General features: G+C 42.7%; 2 protein-coding genes across 2 annotated transcripts in view; one reads left to right on the forward strand and one right to left on the reverse strand.

Annotated features, from left to right (window-relative positions):
- The window catches only part of svep1 (sushi, von Willebrand factor type A, EGF and pentraxin domain containing 1), a 97,685-nt gene extending 80,673 nt beyond the window's left edge, over positions 1 to 17,012 (forward strand). Inside the window, exons 34-49 of the mRNA XM_008283380.1 lie at positions 90 to 174; positions 312 to 503; positions 783 to 950; positions 1,712 to 2,384; positions 2,479 to 5,207; positions 5,485 to 5,719; positions 6,056 to 6,211; positions 6,897 to 6,960; positions 7,590 to 7,772; positions 7,884 to 8,060; positions 9,009 to 9,191; positions 11,045 to 11,215; positions 12,809 to 12,904; positions 13,931 to 14,026; positions 14,598 to 14,691; positions 16,712 to 17,012. Coding sequence (XP_008281602.1) covers positions 90 to 174; positions 312 to 503; positions 783 to 950; positions 1,712 to 2,384; positions 2,479 to 5,207; positions 5,485 to 5,719; positions 6,056 to 6,211; positions 6,897 to 6,960; positions 7,590 to 7,772; positions 7,884 to 8,060; positions 9,009 to 9,191; positions 11,045 to 11,215; positions 12,809 to 12,904; positions 13,931 to 14,026; positions 14,598 to 14,691; positions 16,712 to 16,742 — 5,333 coding nt within the window. The 3' untranslated portion in view covers positions 16,743 to 17,012. The remainder of the gene's footprint in view (positions 1 to 89; positions 175 to 311; positions 504 to 782; positions 951 to 1,711; positions 2,385 to 2,478; positions 5,208 to 5,484; positions 5,720 to 6,055; positions 6,212 to 6,896; positions 6,961 to 7,589; positions 7,773 to 7,883; positions 8,061 to 9,008; positions 9,192 to 11,044; positions 11,216 to 12,808; positions 12,905 to 13,930; positions 14,027 to 14,597; positions 14,692 to 16,711) is intronic.
- Positions 17,013 to 17,064: 52 nt separating this feature from the next.
- txnb (thioredoxin b) lies at positions 17,065 to 21,517 on the reverse strand. The gene is made up of 5 exons (XM_008283379.1): positions 21,427 to 21,517; positions 19,956 to 20,060; positions 19,266 to 19,331; positions 17,953 to 18,018; positions 17,065 to 17,477 (listed from the first exon to the last, which is right to left on the reverse strand). The coding sequence occupies exons 1-5, from the start codon at positions 21,448 to 21,450 to the stop codon at positions 17,415 to 17,417; spliced, it is 324 nt and encodes a 107-aa protein (XP_008281601.1). The 5' UTR covers positions 21,451 to 21,517; the 3' UTR covers positions 17,065 to 17,414.
- Positions 21,518 to 22,411: the final 894 nt, after the last annotated feature.

Here is a 22,411-nt window from a genome sequence, read left to right on the forward strand (position 1 = left end):
TACACAAGTGTTTCATAATTTTTAGGTTTCAGTGAAATGCTAAACTTAAGGCTGCCGTCATTAATCATCTCACTGATGTTGCGCTGTAGCCCTCTCCTGTCCAGCACCAACTGTTCCAGAGAACTCCATCATGAAGGGAAGCAACTTCACCTATGGAAGCAAGGTGACTTTCAGGTATCATTTGCATCCCCTACAGTACCACAGTGTCAGTCTGACAGTAAATGTGTTACAACTCTGTCAAGAAAAACATTACAAGATTGCCCTTTTCCTGTTGGCATTTACAATCTCACACTTACTTTTCTTCACTTCAGCTGTAAGATGGGCTACCTGCCTCAGATCCCCTATGAGTTCCAGTGTCTCACAAGTCTGAGGTGGAGCGGGACACCACCTGTCTGTCATCCAGTGACCTGCGGGGGGGCTCCATCTGTGCAAAATGCAGACTACACCCTTGATTTAAACACATACCTGTCCACTGTCAGATATACCTGTGCTGAGGGATACAGGTATGGATGATAACTGTTAGCTGCACTTTCTCTTCTGCTGATGTTTTGTCATTTTATTGAATAAATGTATTTTATCATTACTTGACTACTGAATAGAATGAAATTAGAATTCTGAAGTTCCAATGAAACTGGCTTTATGTGCTGGAATCAAACTACAGTATGACAAAACTAAATAGAAATTCTGTGCCGCTATCATGTTTGATTGAAGTCTTCTTTTTGTGCATCTCTATTATTTGCAGTAGTGTGAGCGTGTAAACTAAATAGTATGTCTGTGCGAAGACCACAGGGTTCCATGGAGGTGGTTTGTGAAGCGACAGGGGAGTGGAGCAGACCCGTCCCCCGCTGTGTGAGCGTCCTGTGCAGCGAGCCGCCAGCCCTGAGAGATGCTGTGACTGTAGGAGAGAACTATGAACTGGGAAACAAGGTGCACTATGTCTGCAAAGAAGGGTAAATGTGGTTGAAGTCTACTCAGTTATTATGCTGTTTTTGTCAACTGAAACGTTTGAAATTTTACGGGTAATAGTCAATGGGAACATGTGGCCTTTGCGTTTTACTAACCTGTTTTCACTATACCACCATTATAAATTAAACCGTATCGCAGTGTCATGTAGCCTTTAGCCAGAAAAAAGTAATATGTGCATGTGTGCTGTGTAATTAATTTCCTAAATGCTGCGTGCTGTATCATCAGTCTGAATGTTCACCTAAAAGATACCCTTGCAATCAATCAGCCAACTAGTGAGATTCTGTAAAAACAAGACATTATATGATCCTCTACACAACTGGGCAGCTGTTAGTGACTCAGTTGTGATCAGCTGTTATGTGGTAAAAATTCAGGAACTAGACTGAGATAGGAGACAATATAGGTCGTAAAATATCTGTAGAATGTAGAAGTACCATTTTTCCAGCATTGTTTTTTTAAAATAAAAGGGTTTTTTGTAATGTTTTTAAAATGATTTTTGGCCTTATAACTTCTTTTTTTTCACCCCCAAATGACAGTTCTGAGTTCCCTCTACCTCTAGCTATAGCGTTGTTTTATTGGACATGAGCAAAAATAAAAACAAAACAAAAAGTGCTTGGGGTTCAGATCGTTGTAAAATCAAAAGCTACAGATTTTACAGTTGCTGCTAAAATATCTGTACAGTCTGTTTTTTGGTAGTGTGTCGCTGTCCCTTCTTTTGCTAATGATTTTTATTTTTCTTCATGTGCAGCTACACTCTGATTGGCCCAGAAACCAGAGAATGTCTACCCACCGGCCAATGGAGTGACAGCTCTGCCCAGTGCGTCCCTCGCTCCTGTGGCCCCCCGCCTGCCATCGACCACGCCGAGCCCTACGAGAGCCACCAGCTGTTCGGAGACACTGCAAACTACTACTGCACTGATGGATACATTGCTGGCAACAACTCTAAGATGATATGCAACGCTCAAGGTGTGTGGGCACCCCCAGATGGCAAGGAGGTCCCTCGCTGCATCGCAAACTTCTGCCTACGTCCGCCTGACCTTCCCCACGCGATTTTAGATTCAGTCAACAAACCTAAATATGCTAGCAACACTGAAGTAAGCTATAAATGTGAAGAGGGCTTCATGCTCAACACCACAGCCACACTCAGGTGCCTGATGGGAGGAGAGTGGGAGCCTTCGCCATATGATATCGGCTGTGTGCCAGTGAGGTGCTCCAAGCCTGACAGCATTGATCGGGGCTATGTGATTGGAACAAACTACAGCTTTGGAGCAGTGGTGGCATACAGCTGCAACTCAGGCTTCCTGATCCGAGGGGAGAAGAGGAGGACCTGCAAGGCCAATGGAGAGTGGGGAGGAGCTCTGCCTACTTGTGTACCTGTGTCCTGCTCATCCCCTCCACCACTCAGGAATGGATACATCCAGGTTAGACATGAAAACTAAAAATGTGCACATTAATCCTTCTTATGAACATAATAAACAAATAAGATTATATATTACACTGTTTATCCCCCTATAGGTCAGAGGTCGATTCACATTCAACAGCAAGGTGACATATGCCTGTAATGCAGGCTTTCGACTGGTTGGCCAACAGGAGAGAGTTTGCCAGGCCAACCGCCAGTGGTCCAATCACGACCCTCCCACTTGTGTCCTGTTAACCTGTGACCCTCCTCCTGACATCGTCCATGGACACTACAAGGGCTCTGAGTTCCAGGTGGGCCGCAAAGTGGAGTATGTCTGTGATGAGGGCTATGAGCTGGCCGGTGATGCCATCTGGACCTGTCTGAAGTATGGAAGGTGGGATAAGTCGAGACGTCCACGCTGCTCACCAGTCCAGTGTCCAGAGCCACCGCTGGAGGAGAACCACTTGGTCCTGAAGGGCCTGGACTCTGAATCTGGAACAGTGGAATTATCCTGTGAGGACGGCTATGTCCTGGAGGGGGCTCGGATCCTCCGCTGCACCCCGTCTCAGGAGTGGAACGATACCTTTCCAGTGTGTAAACAAGTATTTTGTGGTCCACTGCCAGAGGTGTCGTTTGGTGGCCCTTCCTCGTCCTCTCCTCCATTTCCTTTCAGCTCTGTGGTGACTTATACATGCATGGATGGCTTTACTTTAAGAAAAGAGCGCACTGTGTCCTGTCTAGCTAATGGGCAGTGGAGCACTCCTTACCCAGAATGCATCCCAGTCGAATGTCCTCAGCCTGTAGAAATTTCTAATGGTATTGTTGATGTTCAGGGTCTAATGTACCTCAGCAAAGCACTGTATAGCTGTAAGACTGGATATAACTTAGTGGGCAACTTCACTGTCCTCTGTGGAGAGAAGGGACTCTGGATTGGTGGGGTGCCTTCCTGTCGCCCAATTGAATGCTCAATCCCTAAACAGATAGCCAGTGGAAAAGTGGTTTATACAAAGCTCCAGTTTGGTCACAGTGCCACTTACTCCTGTCGCCGTGGTTACCGCCTCCAAGGCCCAGAGACTCTGAAGTGCCTGGCCAGTGGGGAGTGGGACATTGAGCCACCTGCTTGTGTGCAGATATCATGCACTCCACCTCAACCAATTGAAAATGGTTTTGTAGAGGGCCAGGATCACAGTTTTGGGGTCACTATTTTCTACAGCTGTTTTCCTGGCTTCCAGCTAGTGGGCCAGGACCATCTGACCTGTGAGGAGTTTGGCTGGTCTAGCTCTGTGCCTGTCTGCGTACCCTCAGACTGTGGCCTGCCTCCTCACATTGACTTTGGGGAATATGTCAGGGTGACAGAACAGGGAGGAGGATCTGGTGCTGCTTCTAAAGACACTGAATCATTATCTTCACATATGGACTTGAACTTTCTTCACGGGACACTGATTGAGTACCGTTGCCACAAAGGTTACGACCTCACAAGCCACATCAGGTTAGTGTGTCTGGAGGATGGGGGGTGGAACGGGACGGCCCCATCGTGTGTCCCAGCAGAGTGTGAAACACCACCCAGTCCAGAGCACGGCTGGGTGAATGTGACCGATGCAACCCTTGGCAGTATGGTCAGATATTCTTGTGAGGAAGGATATGAGCTGGAGGGGGAGCCTGAGAGACATTGTGTATCAGGTCGACTGTGGACTAATGATGCCCCAGTTTGTCGACCTGTTTCCTGTGGTGATCCAGGAGCGATTGCTAATGGCACGGCTCACGGAGGGGATTTTGTTTATCCTCAGGTATTACACTATGAGTGTAGTCCTGGGTTTGTCCTAAAGGGCAGTGACACTATCGCCTGCCAGGCAGATGGAACGTGGAATGGGAAGAAACCACAGTGTGAACCAGTGTCCTGTGGTCCTCCTAAAATCCCCGGTGATATTACATTTAAAGGCAGAGAATACACATACAATAGTGAAATAGAACTAAGCTGTCAGCCAGGTTTTCTCTTAAAAGGGAAGTCTCTAAGTATTTGCCAGTCTGATGGCACCTGGAGCCACCAGTCTCCTACCTGTGTGCCAGCCCGCTGTGGGAAGCCCTCCCCGATACCCAATGGGCGTGTGTTGGGGTCAGAGTTTGGCTACAACAGCAAGGTAAAGTATGAATGTGATGAGGGATACACGCTCAAAGGAGATCCCACACGTGTTTGTCAGTCAGATGGACTTTGGGACAAACTGCCACCCCGCTGTGACATCATCAGCTGTGATCCACCTGAGGACATCAGTCACGGCTTCCTGAATGGTTCCAGCTTCAACTATGACGACGTTGTGGAGTATGTGTGCTTTGATGGCTACGAGGTAGTCGGGGATCCCATCCTGCGATGCTCCGCTCAAGGCCACTGGGTGGGCACTGTGCCCCAGTGCCAGCCCTGCGTCTGCACCCTGCCTGTAGTTAAATTTGGGGTGGTTCTCGGCCGTGACCGTGCCTGCGGAGACCGAGTGAACTTCCAGTGTGACGACGGCTACAAACTGCTGGGTCCTTCTCAAGCAGTGTGCGAGAAGGGAGGTGTGTGGAGCCCCGGGGTGCCTGTGTGTGGCCGGGGGAGGTGCAGTGTCGCCCCGCCTACAGTGCCTAATGCTGTCTTGCAGGGCGGCAGTGCCACCTTCCCAGACACAGCTATATACAGGTGTCGGCCTGGCTACCAGCAAAAGGGGTCCCCACACCTCTCCTGTGGAAGAGACGGCAGGTGGGGGGAACCCAGGATCAGCTGTGAGCCTGTGAGCTGTGGAAAACCGCCAACTGTAGCCCACACTCAGGTGGTGGGAGACATCTTCACCTTCCCAAACCAGGTCACGTACAGGTAAATACTATAATTTGTGGAATTTAGAAATAACATGTTAGCCACCATATTGCTGTTTGCACTTTTGATTTAATTATCTGGATTTGTATTTGCTGGATCAAGCAAAAATGTAGCCATAAACAATTCTAAACATACCCTCTACATATATCCTCTAACATTTCTCTTTAAGTTGACCTAATTCCTGTGTGAATTTACTTCTACCTATCTATTTAATAATCATAACAAAGACCAATTTCCTTTGCACCGACACATTTTCTTTACGCCTCTTGCTCACCAGGTGTGATGATGGTTACAAACTAGCCACACAGACAGATTCCCTCTCCTGCCAGAGTGACGGCACCTGGTCCAAACACAGCATTCGGTGCCGCCCCACCCCCTGCCTGCTACCCACCAACGTCTCCGTCCCCCATCTGGCAATCACTGGGAAGGAGTTCACTCCTGTTGGGGGCACCATCACCCTCTCGTGCCCTCCTGGCTTCTACCTGCAGGGGTCAGCATTAGCAGAGTGTCAGGTAGGAAACATGCTTGTCAGTCGTTTGTCTCTTCTTAATCATAATGTGACTATTAAACTAATAATTAAGCACAAACAATCACTACATGTATAAAAAAAAAAAAACATGTTGCGAAGTTCATTTTAAGTGACTTTACTTGACAATGAAACTGAAAAAAGATTTATAAAAGTCCATCTGCTGTTTGAGTACTGGGCATCATCACTGTTTTCTAAAGATACAAGCATTATGGTTTTGCTATGACCCATGAAGAAGTTTCTCCTTCACGTTTTTCCTGACAATGTTCGTAAGAAACTGTAAATAACGAAGTACCTTCTGTCCTCTGTGCTGTTTGATAAGGTGGGTGGAAGCTGGGCCCCAAGCATCATGTCAGTTTCCTGTGAGATGGTGGTGTGTGAGAAACCCCCTCCTTTTCTTCATGGTTTAATTGAGGGGGACAGTTACAACTATGGAGACTTTGTCATGTACTCCTGCCTGCCTGGATTTGACATGAAGGTACTGCTCATCAGCCTATGTTTTCCTTCGTAGAGTATAGTTGCTCACTGCTCAGAATTAAAACCTTAACATATACAAAGAAATTAACAAAGAACTGCAAAGTTTTAGTTGTTTGGGGAAACAAAATGTAATAGAATATGTTGTTTTTTTTTCTTCTAAAAGATGTATCTGATGAATGATAGTGCCCTCAAAAAGTCCATCTCGACCACTCATTTCCTGTAATGGTCTCCTTTCCTGCACTGGGGCTTTTAAAAACAGTCTGTTCACCATGAGCTAATGGCTAACAATCAGATTACAGACAGTCACATGATTTCTCCTCAGCATTCAATAGTTACAGTGTGTAGCTGCAGAGCCAAGAGAAAGAGCTGAGTCACTGCTTTCCTGATACACTGATACCTACTGATATGCTCGCCTGCTCAATTTGAATACTCACCACAATGAAGCCCTTTTAATACGCTGAGGACACACAGAGACTACAAGCTGCTGACTTTAATTGCACTAACTTTGTGGAAAAATACAAAACATTCTTTGCTTCACTCTGCAGAGGAAAAAAAAAATCTATATCACAGATCTTAACTGTGTCCTGTTTCTCGCTGTGACACAGATCGATATGGGGTGTAAAAGCATTGCTGTATTAAGTCATCAAATGTTTTTATAGCTTTTTGCTTTTCCCTTTTTGTCACAGGGAGACTCTATCCAGACCTGCCAGGGAGACAGAACGTGGAGTGGCACGCAGCCAGTGTGTGTCGGTAGGTTTGTGTACATATGGGACAGACGAGGAGACGTCTGTAACAATATCCAGTGTTTAATCTGAGTGTGCTGTCAGAGCTGTTCTTAGAACTGTTTGTCACTAAAGCTGGGAACACTCCTTAAGATGACTAAAAGTTACAAAGAAATCCTCTCCACAAAAAAAACATCTTGGGACTCACATTTCTTAGTCATGACGGTCACAAAGGAGCACATATAGAATGACTCAAAACCCAAACTCTCACGTACTCTTGTTCCATCATAAAAAAAAAAACAAAACGCGTCAGTGCTCTGCTAATATATGCTGCAAAGTATATTAAAAAAAACAGCTAAATTTGGATAAAATGGGTAATTGGAGAACTGTTTAGAACTGCAGGTAACAAAAAAATGTCAGAAAGTCACACTTAATTCTATTTTACTTCTGTACTGGGCAGTTTATTGAAAACATCTTCCTTGATGTCTTCGGTCTAAATTCCATTTGTGAAAAACAAACTTAAAAAAAACGTCTTTTACCACAACAAAACCCATTTTAGATAATAAGTGAGGGTCTAGATGTGTATCCGAGAGTGATGTCAGTGTTGTTCAACCTGTTGCGATGTATACATTAACCCCACCACGCCTACACCCACAGTGTCCTCAGTGCATTCCTGCGGGCCTCCTCCCACTGTGAAAAATGCACAGGTCCAGATGACAGCAGAGCCTTACTTGCACAATGCCAGCTATGTGTGTAATGTTGGGCTGCAACTGGTTGGCCCAAAGACTCTGGTCTGCCTGGCCAATGGCACGTGGAGTCTGCCAGCACCTACATGTGAAGGTATAGAGGACAGACATGAGCCATGAACTGAAAGCTCCTGGTTTTTGGGTTTTTTTTTTTTTGCTTCCCCCCTCCCCAATCATAAATATATCATTTTGCCTCTCCTTTCAGTTGCTAGAGGCTGCGACAGCCCGAAACAGATGCTGCATGGCAAAGTACAGGAACACAGCCTGAACACTGGGCGTGCTGTGGAGTTCCAGTGTGATAAAGGCTACAGGCTGGTGGGAGACTCTCTGGTGGTGTGCATGGGGGGCAACGCCTGGAGCTCCACGTTCCCCACCTGCCAGCGTGAGAAAACTTTCCCCCTCACACACATACACACACGCCCAGACTCATACAGCCGCATACTGGTGACGTTTTTCTAATATATTTACTTTCTGACCTCCTGCTATGTTGGACTTCCTTCACAGCTCACTGACAGTGTCGTTGCTTTTTCACAAAAACCAAGGAATTTAGCAAACATTTGCAACACGTAGTCAAACCCCCACTTAAAGTTCTTTGCAACGTTATCACATTTCTTCATGTCTTTCACAACACACTGAGACAAGAGGGGGGGGGATTCGTCAGCTTTTCTGACTCGATAGTTTCAATATGAATTCACAGGATTTTTTTCTTTTTTTTCCTACATCAGAACATTTGTCAAAATGAAACCAAGGCTTCCTCTGTTCAGGGTTACGTTAGCATGCAGATAAGAAACTGGGGTATTTTCCACTCAAAAACATCCAGTCAAACATATTATTGATTAATGATACAAACTAAAACTGCAAACATTTGCCAATTAAGTGACTTAAAATCTTAATTGTTTCAGTAATTTTCCAGAGAAAAACGAATATTTTCTGGGTTCAATACCTCAAATGTGAGCACTGTTTGTCAGACAAAGAAGTCATCATGAGGGCTCTTAAAACTGGTAGTAGCTTTATTCAGTGTTCATGTATGATTTATGGAAAAAGTAATTTATTGAGAAAATAATGGGAAGGGGCGACTCTGAAATACAAAAACATGGCAATTTTGGTGAACCCTCTCCCACTTGTGAACATTCATCTGCATATTTTCAAACTGTCTTCTCAAGCAAAGACATCTTTTTTCTTTACAGTCAACATCCTGGCATGATCAACCATCAGCTACGTTAGCTACTACATCTTGTTCATTTTCATATTGTTAAGAGATGCAGCGTGTCAACTGGATAAACAGATTATACGTTTTTTTAAACAATGCCATCTTTTCTGTGTCTCGCAGCTAAGTCTTGCCCGACTCCTCCGGGCTGGAAGGAGGACAGCAGCGGGAACGGATCCCAGCAGGAGTTTCATGTTGGACAGTCAGTCCGAGTTACCTGCCCCAAAGGGCAGCAGGTGAAAGGCAGCGGCACCATCACCTGCAGGCCAGACCAGACCTGGAGCCCCATCAGCTCTGTGTGTGAAAGTAGGTATAATCCCTGTATTTTGTGGATTAAGTGTGACAATCAAAACAGTGTACATTCATTTGAGGAAGAAATGTTATACTTGAAGAGCCACTATTTGAACAATCAGTGTTCTGCTTGAAGTATTTCTTCTTCTTAAACAAGACTACTGACTTGTTCAAACAGCTTTTTTAGATGTCAGGTTTACTGTCACGTTACTGGTGGAAAATAAATGTTACAGAACAGTTCACTTGTTGTAGTAATAGTTTAATCAGTTGGAGTGACCAGAGTTAAGTTATCTATGTAGGTTGAAAGTTCTGAGGATTTTATCATCTGTCCTCCTTAATCAAGGTGACAGATAGAAATATAATCAAACCCCTTTAGTTCAGATAAGTTCCCACATGTTGTGCATCAAAAATTCTGGTCATCAGAGAATCACTAGTATGGACAGAAATCACTAAGGTTCTTATCTTGTTAGATAAGTAAATATATAATGCAGTATTTAATAATAATTACTTTAATCTAATGACTTTTTTAGGTGAAGGCTATATTTTATGGTTATAATATATAGTTATTATTTCATGGAGGGTTACTGCCCTTGATTTTTTATCACCTCATCTTTATTGCGCCTGTTGTCTTTGATGGTAAATTTTATTAGGTTTAAAATACACAGCCTCTGTTAGACCTTTGTCCCAACTCTGTGGTGCCCTTATGTGACCGATAAACGCTTCAGTGTTCCATTCCAGCATGGTTGCCATACTACATTTTCCCTCTGAAATTTCAATGAGAATCAGTAAGAATGTTGCTTTTCCTGAATCAATCTGAGATCTAAGTCATGTGATTAATAATGTTTGTGGAGATCAGTCAGCTGTTAGGATGTCAATAAAATCTGCACTGAAACTACCAAACCATGTCTTAAATAATGTGAAAATCAAGTAAAACAGTGTGCATTTAGTATTGCACACCTCTGCATGCTCCCCTTGTCTTGTACCAACTGCTTCTCTACACTCGCATGGCTGCTGGCTTCAACCTGCCCGTTGGATGAAGGACCGTTTCTCTGTTGTCGTCTGTCTCTCATTGAGCTTTTTTATCAAAACAAATGAGGCTGCATCAAACACTCTGGTGGTGTCCTGTATGCTGAACTAATTACGGGCACCTCTGCAGCTTCTATGGCAACCTTTGTCAGATAAACCTTTGATCTTTCTTCAACACAGTCATCCTGAATATGCAACACAATGGTGCTGGCGTTGCTCCGGCTTGTTGTTTGTATTTGCATGATGTTTATGCTTCTATATGCATGTTATTTATGGTCCCTTTAGTCCTAAAATGAATTTTAAGATAGAGTTATTACCGAGCCACACACATGGACTGTCTGAAACATATGTTGCATGAAAATCACTGTCTTCAGGGGTAACAAGGGATACAGAAAACACATTTGATTTAATCTAATCAACACAGATTCATGTCTGCAGCGCAACATTGAATAGTTGTATTATTTATCTAGACACGGGGGACAGACAAATGAACTACAACACAGTCAGAGAGCTTTGTCATTTCTGTTGGTGGACAGAGAGTTGCTTCCTGAAATGCTGGTGCATGAGTGCGAAATACTTCAATCATGTAATGTGACCAAGACACATGAGATGCTGACACACTGGACACAAGGAACTTCAGAAGGAAAGAGTGGAGGCGACGAGTTCGCAACAACTATTCAACATTAGGATTGGTTGTGTTTTTTGTAAGATATTGCTGTTATTGTTAAGTTACATTTTGAATATTAAAAATTAAAGACATGGTTTAGGAAGCATTTGTAGCCAGAATAAAAAAGCGGTGTAGTGAGTAACCCGTGGGTCGTTCCATGTGGGCTGTTGTGCAGGGGTGTCCTGTGGCCCCCCCCTCCATGTGGCCAATGGGGTGGTGCGGGGGGCGGTGTTCCAGTTCGGGGACGTGGCGGTGTACTCGTGTTTTGGCGGCTACGCCATGGAGGGCGTTGGAAGGAGCAGGTGTCTGGAGAACGGCACCTGGACGCCCCCTCCCACATGCAGAGGTAGAGAGAACACCGGAGGGACTCTTCCCCTTCTCAGGACACTTCCTCCTTCAGCTGGCTGTCTCTTCTGCACATAACGTCACGTGGCTTTTCAGCTTTTTAATTCTTCTCCTAACTGCCTATCCCAACAAATACTTGAAGGTCACTAACGCTCCTGTGCCTGCTCTCTCTGGCCTCCAGTGGGTTTGCACCAGTTGCATGTGTACAGTGTATGGAACTAGGTTAAGGAATTCACTTTTTCCTCTTTATGTGGTAAAGTTAGGAGAGGATTTGGTTCAGGGAATAAGGCAGCTTCACCACAGACCCTCCTGTCTCTTGCTGTACTGTGACCAATGATGCTTCTTCTGTGGTCTTTGCACCATGTTCTGATATGTCACTGCACAGTTTGTATCTAAAATGCTTTCTATAGCCTGGATCCAGGAAACCCCACCTTTAAACATGTAAACATGAACTTTATGTCAAGTCTTTTTCATTTTAGATGTCTTTGTCATGTCCAGGGGTGTATTCTTTCATTCCTGTGGATAATTGGATAAAAACATACAATGTGGTACCATCAATATTTGTCTTGTGCAAAATAATTTGGTTAGTAAAAAAAAAATCTGTCATATAAAACATCTTCAGGTTAGATTTTGGTCCTTGAAGATTCACGTTTTGTTCCTAACTTTTTCTGTCAACTCTCGCTCAACCACTTTACAGTGAGTAAACATTTTTGGGAAAAAAATATGGACCAGTTTGAAAACTCTCAGCTGACCTGAATCCAGTGTGGGTGTAAGACATATTGTTTAGAAGATCTGACTTTGGCACAAGTGTAGCTTGTTTTTTGTCATTAGCACAGGCCAGAACCCATTAGTTCATTGCGCTGTAATTAACTGTGACAACATTCCTATGAAGGTTCCCTCCGGTCTTGTTGACACTGAGCCATCTGTGGTTGAAACTCAAACCTGGCGCTCTCTGTATTAAATATTGTTCTTAAAACTTGCTGGCTTCAACACAAGACTAGGGCACATTGGTCCAAAAACAACAATAAAAAATAGTAAATCACAGACTGATGATATTTAAAAAAAGCTCCCATTTGTTTTGTAATGAAGCAAACTAATTTTGGAGGGGGTCTGTCAGATGACTTCCAGACTAACAAATATTCCCCCTGTTTGTTTGTGTGGGCGTTTGGTATGTGTTGGACCCATTGTTATCTGTACTTGACACAGAAAAAGAGAAGTCACTGTTTTGTATATGAAACCGAGGGCTGGGTCCAGGCTAGCCTTTCCCAAACGGCTTTTTGTGCATTCTCCTGTCTGCCTGTAGGGTGTTTCTGTTCGTGTCATGATAATTTGAACTGGGGAAATGTCAGTTCTGTGTTTAAACGTTTGCATGAGGCTACATGTCAAAGACCTACATCTCACATTCTGCGACAGAGAAAGAGTGTGAAACCTAAAAGTTTTGTTTTCTATCGTTATGTCACTGGAAGAAGATCAAATCTGTCCAGTCGCCTCTTGTCTGTATTCGGTGTGTTTTCACACAGGCAGAGTGTAAACTGTGTTTCTCCAGTCTTAATGTATTCTGTCTTGTTTTGTGTGTTTGTGCCATCTTCCCCAGCGGTGTGTTGGCTGCAGTGTCAGAACGGAGGAGTGTGTCAGCGGCCCAACACCTGCTCCTGCCCCGAGGGCTGGATGGGTCGACTTTGTGAGGAGCGTAAGTGTTTCACCTGTCTAAAAGAACTCCGTATCACAGTGTCACAAAATGAACAACCAGAATGTTATCTTTAGTGTGCTTCAACTCACGGACACCAGGAACTGAATCAGCTGGCTAAGCAGGTTTTACCAGACAATGGTGCACAAAGAGAGTCGGAGGCAGAGGGACGAGGTTGTTTTCTGCTGAAAATGAAAGAGTTGTTTCTGCTTCAACGCAAACATTTTATAGGTGTTTTGTTTCCTGCTCTGAATAAAGAATTGGAACTGAATCACAACGAAGGTCAACAGCCTGCAAATCTAATAACACTGTCAGCCTTAGTTGTACTGTGTTTAGTCAAACTTACCAAATACTGGCATGCTAGCACATGAAAGTGAGATGCTGGACATGGTGAATGTAATAACAGCCAGTCATCAATTTGTTATCCCTGTCACTGTGAGTAAGTTAATTTAATTTAGCTCTGAGCAGCGTTATCTGGTGCTGCCTTGTAGAGCTGCTAACATGGCTGCAGACTGTTAGTTCTATTAAATATACTAAAGAAGGGAAGCATTTGGTTTCAAATAAAACAGAGTGGCTCAAGGCTTCTTAAATGGTTTGTCAATTAAGTGATAAACGGTTAAACAATCAATTACCTGCTTGGGTTTAACTAGTTTGTCATTGACTTTAAATACCAAAGTTCTCTCGTTCCAGCTTCTTAAATGTGGGGATTTTTTTGCTTTTCATTGTTTTACATAATTGTAAATTGAGTACTTTGTTTTTTTTTTTTTACTATTTGTCAGACTAAACAATTTCAAAACAGACCACAGACTTTAAAATATAACCTTTGGGGTGATGCTCTTTGGACACGTCTTCTTGAAACTCCAGGTGTATCATCAGCACAAAAACCAGCTTGCCTCAGGCCTGTGGGCGCAAGGAAATTGATGCCACAGCTAATTAAAATGTTTTGGATTTCAACAAAGGGAGACGAGTTTGATGAGCTCAAATAACTTCCTCATCCACTGGTCTCTGCTCTGCCTTCTTTAATAACAGCCATCTGCATCCTGCCGTGCCTGAACGGAGGGCGCTGCGTGGCACCCTACCAGTGCGAGTGTCCCACCGGGTGGACGGGAACGCGCTGTCACAGTGGTGAGTTCATGTGTGAGTCACTGAAGCGTTCGCATGTTTGGGCTGGTACATGTGTGAGTAAGCCCTAACAGAGTTCCCATTATCTCAGTATATCATCATCATCACTCTAATGGCACTAACCCAGGAGGATTTCTTTCTTTCTGTACTTGTATATATAACTTTTTTATTTATTTGGTAACCTAATTATAAGTGAGAGTTTTGTTGGTAATTTAGTAAATAATGGCACATTCGTTTTTATTGCTGCTCTATGCGCTAAAATATGTTATCTTATATTCTCATATTCTCAATCAAGAAAGAAAGAGAGGCACTCTGACATCTTTGTGTCATGAGTCAACAAGGTTTTGTTTCCTTGTAAATGTTTTTAGTTGGTGAGAAGTGCTGCAATCTGCAATCATCAACCGTTTTCGTTAAAGAGCTTCATAATTTCCTCATTGCCCAGCCAATGGGCATTACCTACCTGATCGTTAAAACAAGACACACAGCATATCTTCCCTCTCAAAACAATAAATGTACCAGAGCCAAAGAACTAGTAGTGACTGTGCTGATGTGTTTGTGCCTGACTCGTCCACAGCTGTGTGTTCGTCTCCCTGCCTGAATGGAGGCAGATGCATCAGGCCGAACAGATGTAGCTGCACGTCAGGTTGGAGTGGACACGACTGCTCCAGGTGATTAGAAACACACACACACACACACACACACACACACACACACACACNACACACACACACACACACACACACACACACACACACACACCCGAAACACAAAGAGGTCCTTCCAAAACTGAAAAACTTTTACTAAAAATGAAAATGCCTTGTGTGTAACTCCGATGCTTCCTCTGCAATGTGCAAATCTCTAAAATATCTGCCACTCTACTGCAGCTCGAGCGCATCAGCTCACCTGTGACTGCTGAAACACTATAGAATTACTTCTTGAGACACAATGGCAAGTTGTAGAAATGGAATAATTCATCCACACATGTTCGAACCAGAAACTGATTCTGAGGAAGAGTAATGGTGCAAAAAGCCCCACCCTGCAGATCCCTGACAGGATTGCTTCCTTAGGTTTGTGACAGATGAAACCCCGGAAGTCTGAATCTGTGTTTTTGAAAGTGGCATCAGTACACTGCAGTTTAAAGATGAAAATGATGTGGACTGCTTATTTTCTCATCATGTGCCTTCTAGCATATAAAAAACACAGGTTAAAAAAGTAGAAAACATCATTTTTACTGCATGGAGTCTTTAAGTTCTACAGTTTTATTGTATGCTAACAGTTAAAAAATAGTAGAAAAGGGTAATTAATTGTTTATAAATTCATAGTTTTATGGAGCTAAGTGTGTTTATAAAATTAATAATAGTGTCTTTAACTGTTTCCAAAACTAGGAACAGTTTTCAGTGAGTTAATTTGTTTAAAGGCCACAAGGTGACTGTTGTTGTTGTGTTTTAAAAAGAACAACTCCGCCTTTGTGATGATGAATGGTTTTTTACTACACTCATGCCAGCAGCTATGTGACGCTGTGCTCAGACACAACGATATTGTCAACGAAACGCTAATTTTAGCAGGTCTGCATGCTTACACTAGAATTCCTAACATGTTTAGCAAGTGCAGCCATTCAAGTGTTGGCGTCTTCCTCTTAGCACTAAACACAAAGTGCAGCTGAGTCTGATGGGAACAGTTTTGCAGGGATTTCCTCACATTTCGACCTGATGACGTGTAAACAGCCACAAGGAGTTGAAATGACCTCTTCAGAGGCTGTTGGTTACGGTAAAACACTTACTGGAGATTTAAAACCGTAGTAATGTGAGATGCTTCCATTCTGCACACTGCAGTCCAGCATGCTGCAGGATGCCTCTGCTGCCCACTCTTCTCTAGAACTGAACAAATAAGGCTTACGAGAAGTCCAAAGGTTTCGTATGAGTCACCACCAAGAGCCTCCAGTTAGAAATTAACAGAGGGTGCTACACTCCCTTTGGAAAAATACATAACATTTTTTGGGGGAAAAAAAGAAGCCTTCTTTATGCTGCGTAGCCCTGTATGACAAATATGGCAAACTTCCCATCTGTCCCTAGCGTGGTTTTAACCCACTAACCCAGACTATCTTCTGAATGACACGTGAGATAATTTGCCCTCCAGGCCAGTGGAGGCGTGTCTAACAGTCGGGGTTTCCCAAAGTTGTGACTCGAGTACATCTCGTCTGCTCAATCACGATTATTCCACACGTTAAAGTTAAGATCCTTCAATGTGCTTCTACTTCGTGCGAATGTGTCAAAACGGGTTTCCAGCTCAGCATGAGGATGTTGACATGAGAACAAAGCAACGCCTGAAACCATGTTTTGTGAAATAATAACCTCCTGCAACGCTTCCTCAAAGAAAACAAAAAGGGAGATAATGTATAGAAAGATCCCCGTTTCAATCCACAACCTGGGAATGCCACGGAGTGTTTACAGGGACAACGCACCGTCTCATATTAGTCATTTTTCTTTATAATTGATGGTAACAGAGAACCCTGTGTTGACGGGCGACGTGTAGCAACATTTCCTCTCAAGAGACTGTTTTGAAATGCATTTCTTCATCATCAACAGGGAAGAGGAGTTACTGTGAACCACAGTTGTGACTCAAAAACTGACTCCCGTTTAAACAGCTTTGACAGGACTAAACACAACCCTTTCTTCTTTCTCTTTGCAGGAAGAGGAAATCAGTATACTATCACTTCTAAAAGGTTCCACTCTGCTCCATGTGAATCATCTTATGAAGGGAATTCTTGTATAGTTAACTGACACACTTGTAAACCATTCACTCATCTCTCTGCAAAGGCAACGCAAGAACCATTTTGTAAAATAAAGCTGTATTTTTTCATATAGAGACTCAACAGTATTAAACATATGCTGCTATATACTTGTACGATGTGTAAAAACTATTGATGTGATGGTCCAATGTATATGTGTAAACTATTCTCACATTTTTATTAAAGCATAAAATACTGTTACTTGCTCTCTTTTGATCAGATTCAGGAAATTTTTACCAGCGACACGGTGAAGTTTCTGGAATTTAGCATTTTATTAAATCCACCTTTTTGAATACATAACGTACAAAGAAGTTGAGGAGTTGTCAGGAATAAAGCAGATTACTCAAGACAGAATTAAAAGTGGTCGTCCAGTTGGAATTAGATTTCAGCCCGCTGTTAAGACACTACACACTGAACTAACAGGACTATGTCACCCTTACGTGATGAGTGGAATAAATTATTGCCTGCGCGGGACACAAGACCTGATAGTTATTGGAAATGAAAGGGAAACTGGAATTCCTTCTTGGGCATGTACAGGAGGGTAACAGCTTCTATTGTAGTTTTGTACAGCGTGGGTGCGAGCGGATTGGTCGATGGGACTCATTATCTCAGAGCTTCCACTTTCTCTTTCAGGGTTTGTGGGTTAGCACCGGAGAACTCGTCCACCTGAAAGACAAGACGGTCATATAGTCACATAGATGTTGATATGATGATATGCTATCAGAAAACAGGAGGCTTAAGAAGCAAAGTCAGTTACGCAAGAAGAAAGTCTTCTAAACTAGTAATGCAGCTGCAGGAGGGAGTAGCTTAGATCACATACAGTTAGATGCCAAATAATGCCTCACTACACCAGGTGAATGCCAGAATTTCTCTTTAAAACCACAAACGGTATCCCTCCTTTGATGCACCGACCGGTTTTGCATATAGCTCATCGTTTCCAGCTCTGAACTGACTGTGAGCCAGCTGTGAATGTAGTTAATCACTGAGCAACAGAAACCTCAGATGTTCCCTCAGAAGTAGGTGGAGGCCAAAAGTAGACGACGTGAATTCACCTCAGATTAATCCCAACTGTACTCCCACTCTGCTGAACGAGCAACTTAGTGAGCTGATGCTTCCATCTTTTCAGTATATTTTGACGTACCTTTTTTCCGTTCTTGTAAAAGTAGAATGTGGGCATGCATTTGATTCCGCACTGAGCGCTCACGTCCTGCGAAGAGCAAAGAGAGCAACGGTCAGATGGATGGACTGAGTCATCAACACTGCTCTGGCTAACGTGAGTCTAGTGATGGTGTGCACGAGCCAAAGAGACCAGAACGTGTGTAAAGTCATACAGTGTACAATGACTAAAACAAGCAAAATGAGCCTCAAGTAAGCAGCAGAGCAACTTCAATAAGTTTTACCAGCTTTTGTTAAATACAGCTACACATGACCAACTTGTGGTGTGTCTGAAGTGTGGGCCTGCTTCAAATTTGTTCCACTTTGCTGAACTGCAAGTTGTGTTTGTTTAAGGAGCTGTCTATGTACCACATAGACAGCGACTGTTTGCAGAGACGGTTACAGGGCGAAGCTGGGATCTGGTCCAAGAGGCATTTTTTTACTTGTTTCAGTTGGAAACCTAAGACGGGTCAAACTCAGACTAACCTGGAACCTTAAAACCACCTGCAAAACTCTAAGAAACTCTGTAGATCTGGTTCTTAAAGCTCAGGCTTCTTTAAATTCAAAGTTTGGAGAATTCTTTTCCCTTTGGACTATGAATCCAGTATTTGATACTTGCAGCTGCTGATTTTCTTGTAATTTACTCCAAGTTGAAGATGGTAGGATTTTAGAGTGATGGTCTAATAAACAAGTTCTGTGCTCTGTAAAACCCTGAGTGGCATTTTCACAACTTTAGCATTCATACAACTTTGAAAATAGTCGGCACACGAACTGATAATCATTCATCAAATGGGGCATCAAAGGTTCATGTTCACAGAAAATACCTGAATTGGACCAAAACCTACATTATACAACATGATTGCAGTCCTTGTGCCAGAATATGTGTCAGAGGTTTACCACATGTGGTTACAACAGGCCACCGTGTCAGCCAGTCATCCTACAATAAGCTCCAAGTGTTCTTCAACAATGCAGGTCATGTTCAGGGTTTGTCAATTATTCATTTGCTTTTGTTATGCCTTAAGTTTCAATACAAGAAATAATACCAAGTAATGTTTTACTATGCTGTGGCACTGACACAGAAAAAACTTTGCACTCTCACTTATCACATGAGCCCACTGTGGTTCCTGGAGGCCTGGTGAAATGGATTTCATGAATAGTTGACATTGCTTTGAGTATTAATGGCACGGCAACCCCCATCATCAAAGGCAACACCACAGTCCCCTTCACAAACTTAAACTTCCTGATTGTCCAGAGTTACAAGGAAATAAAAATGCATTTAAAAAAAGAAGAGCAACACACCTCAGCCTCATCCACGTCCACCTTCAGGAAAACCACGTTAGCGTTTTCAGGCAATCCTGCCAATTTCTGCAAGAGAGTCAGTCAGTGAGCATTATGGATGAGTACAATGATGACACAATATACTGATGCGTGTCTGTTCCTGAGTGAAAATGAGTTTACAAGGAGGAGGGGGGAAAAAAAATCTACAAATCTAACTATGGTTCAATCATTTAAGTTACACAGAGCTATCAAAACTCTCAGTGAAGCAGGCATTTCCCACTCAAGGTGGAAACAGTGAGACAAAAGGTTGCCTCAGCAACATGCTCTCTCCCCGAACCGATGCTGCCGCCTTTGAGCAACTCAGGAAAAAAAGGCTCCTTCGGAACAACTGACAGACTAAAAACATTTCATTCACAGACGCTGCTACTACTGTTTCTAGAAAAACACAACACCTTGTATACACAGATTTCTGAAAGTAATCGATACATCTCTAGACAGATAGATCAATAAAGCTCTATCTATCTATCTATCTATCTATCTATCTATCTATCTATTCCAGCTTAGAAGGGGCATGTTTTTTGCCCATCATCTAGCCTAGCTTTTATCCTCTTCAGTTATCCATCCAATATAGAAGCGTGTTCCCTCCCTTCACAGAAATTCATCATAACCTACAGGTCTGACAAGACTTTAATGCTGCAATTATCCACTTACAACAAACTCTGGGCCGATCTGTTTGCAGGGGCCACACCACGTGGCTGTGAAGTCCACCACCACCAGCTTGTCTCCAGCTTCCTGCAGACATTTGTTGAAGTCGGCCTACAAAAAGTGGAGGGAAAAAACATTTGTACCATGTTTTTGTTCACTCGTAACATAAACTGAGTTACTGTAGTTTGAAAAGCAACACTGTTAAAATGCAGTTTGCTTTAGGGACTGATCCGTTTGCTTCGTGATCATCGCCTTTGGGTCAGTGGTTGCTGACAGTGCAGATGTAAACTGAAATCTTTTACTTTCTGTTTGCTAGACTTCAGTGTAATAGAATCAGGCTTTATCACAAACAAGCTTTAAACATTAATAGATGATTTATATGATAAATCAGCTTATATGTTTGTCACTTTAAAAGGGAAAAAGTCTAAAATCTCTGATTCCAGCCTCTCAAATGTAAACACTTTCTGGTTTATTGCCTCTACTACGGCAGTAAACAATATCTTTGGGTTGTGGATGAAACAAGACATTAAAAGGAAGTCAGTTTGGGAACACTGATCGACATTTCTAAGCTATTTTCTGACATCATTTAGACTAAGCAACTAGTTGTTTAGTTTTAAAAAAATAAAAATAGGAGAATGAAAATAGGTGCAGCTCGAGTTTACTCCATCCAAGAAGTCCTCTGTTGATCCACCCATGAGTTTCTCACTTATTTAAAAAGTTATTTTGTGTGTAATCACGGACGTAAACTGGCGGTTTTCAGCTAGAAAGAATGATTTTTGCTTAGCAATATTGGGAGTCAGCTAATCGGTTACTTGTAAGGACATCCATGCCAAATGTGTGTGCACCCAAATACTATATTTGCCTCACTAATGTGCTCAGAAACTGAAAGCACCTTCCCGTCCCCACCCAGACGCCCAGAAACACCCAGCGGGCGCTCGTGGCCTGCTGTTGTCCCGCATTAGCCACTAGCCGTTACAGGTGCTAACTACCAGTCCTTTAGCATCTGTTCGCGCTCCGTTAAGACAGAAACGCAGCTTCCTTTACAACTGAGTAGTGTTATTTGAATTAAAAAAACTATTCTGGCACCCCGCTACAGCTGAAGTTTGTATTCACAAAGTGCTCTCCCTGCTACAAGACGGCAAAGTCCAAAAGCCGCATCACACATGGTGCCCGTTATCGATGTATTCATGCTCATTCAACCGCAGACGTAACGCTGATCAAAGCAGCAGCGTGTTGCTGTATTTTGGATACATGTCATGTTACATTTTTTTAAGCTAACGTCGGACTTTTAAGTGAGCTAAAGCTTAAAAAAACAAACGGAAAAAAGGAAAAAATGTTCAAAAATGGGCTCCACTAACATGGAGAATGATGTCACGAGAGGGGGAAAGAAGAAGGAGCGCGCGGCTGCCCCAGTGGAAGTATGGAGCGGTTTAGCTAAAAACATCTTTAGCGACAACATAAATAAAATACAACTTACCATACTTTCCACTTCGTGAACCATGGTGACTGTTGTTGATGATGACGGCGCCTGGAAGAATAACAACGTGCAGCTAAGTCTCAGAATGCCCTGGATTCAACAAACACGGCGCGTTTTTATCGCTGCTGCGTCAAGCTAACCCCGGTGGAGGCCAAACTTCCGGCGGTCATTGTCAAAATAAGAGTCAATTATTGTTGAGCTTGTGAATAGAAACAAGAACTGTACACAGCGACTGTGAAAGTAGCTTCAACTGCATTGTTAGTTTGTAAACAATTCACCTATATTTAATAATGAGATTATATTCCACATGAAGCCTCCTACGGTGTTCATCAACATATACCTTTATTTTGAAAGTTTACAACGACTTTTATTTCTACCTTAACGCTGTTGGGCGTTGCCATTGATTGATGCAGCAACACATCGAGATTTTGCAAGAGGGTAGAACTGTCATGTTGGTTTCACCTATTTTTGTAACCTTTAAAATGAATTAACATTATTTAAAAAGATAATTCAAAAACATATACAAACAAGTACGGTAATTGCCAAAAGTACTTTAGCAATTATCGGTTATTAGTGCTTTCATAATCTAACACACTATTTCGTATGATATTTTTTATGTCAAAGTATAGTTTTGGTTTCTGTACCTGCAGGGCAAGACGGTAAAGAGGGATTTGAGTCACAATGACATGACAAATTCTGGGTTTACCGTAAACGACTGAGTCAGCGCAGCTCAAATTTCAGTGCTGTACTACCGCCAGGCAACGTCCCGTACGTCATTGCGTCATCACGCTAGTTTTTTCTGCCTGTCGGTAAATCCGTGTTTTAAACCTTAAACCATAATATTAAAGATTATATACTTAAATACAGTAGGTAACATTTACAAAAAGGATGCAAATTTTAAATGGGTTACCAAGGAATAAATTAGGAATGATTGCTATACAATAATAATAATAATAATAATAACAGTAATAACAATAATAACAAT

This window comes from Stegastes partitus, unplaced genomic scaffold (assembly GCF_000690725.1).
Source record: "Stegastes partitus isolate 25-593 unplaced genomic scaffold, Stegastes_partitus-1.0.2 Scaffold308, whole genome shotgun sequence".
Taxonomy (NCBI): Eukaryota; Metazoa; Chordata; class Actinopteri; family Pomacentridae; genus Stegastes; species Stegastes partitus.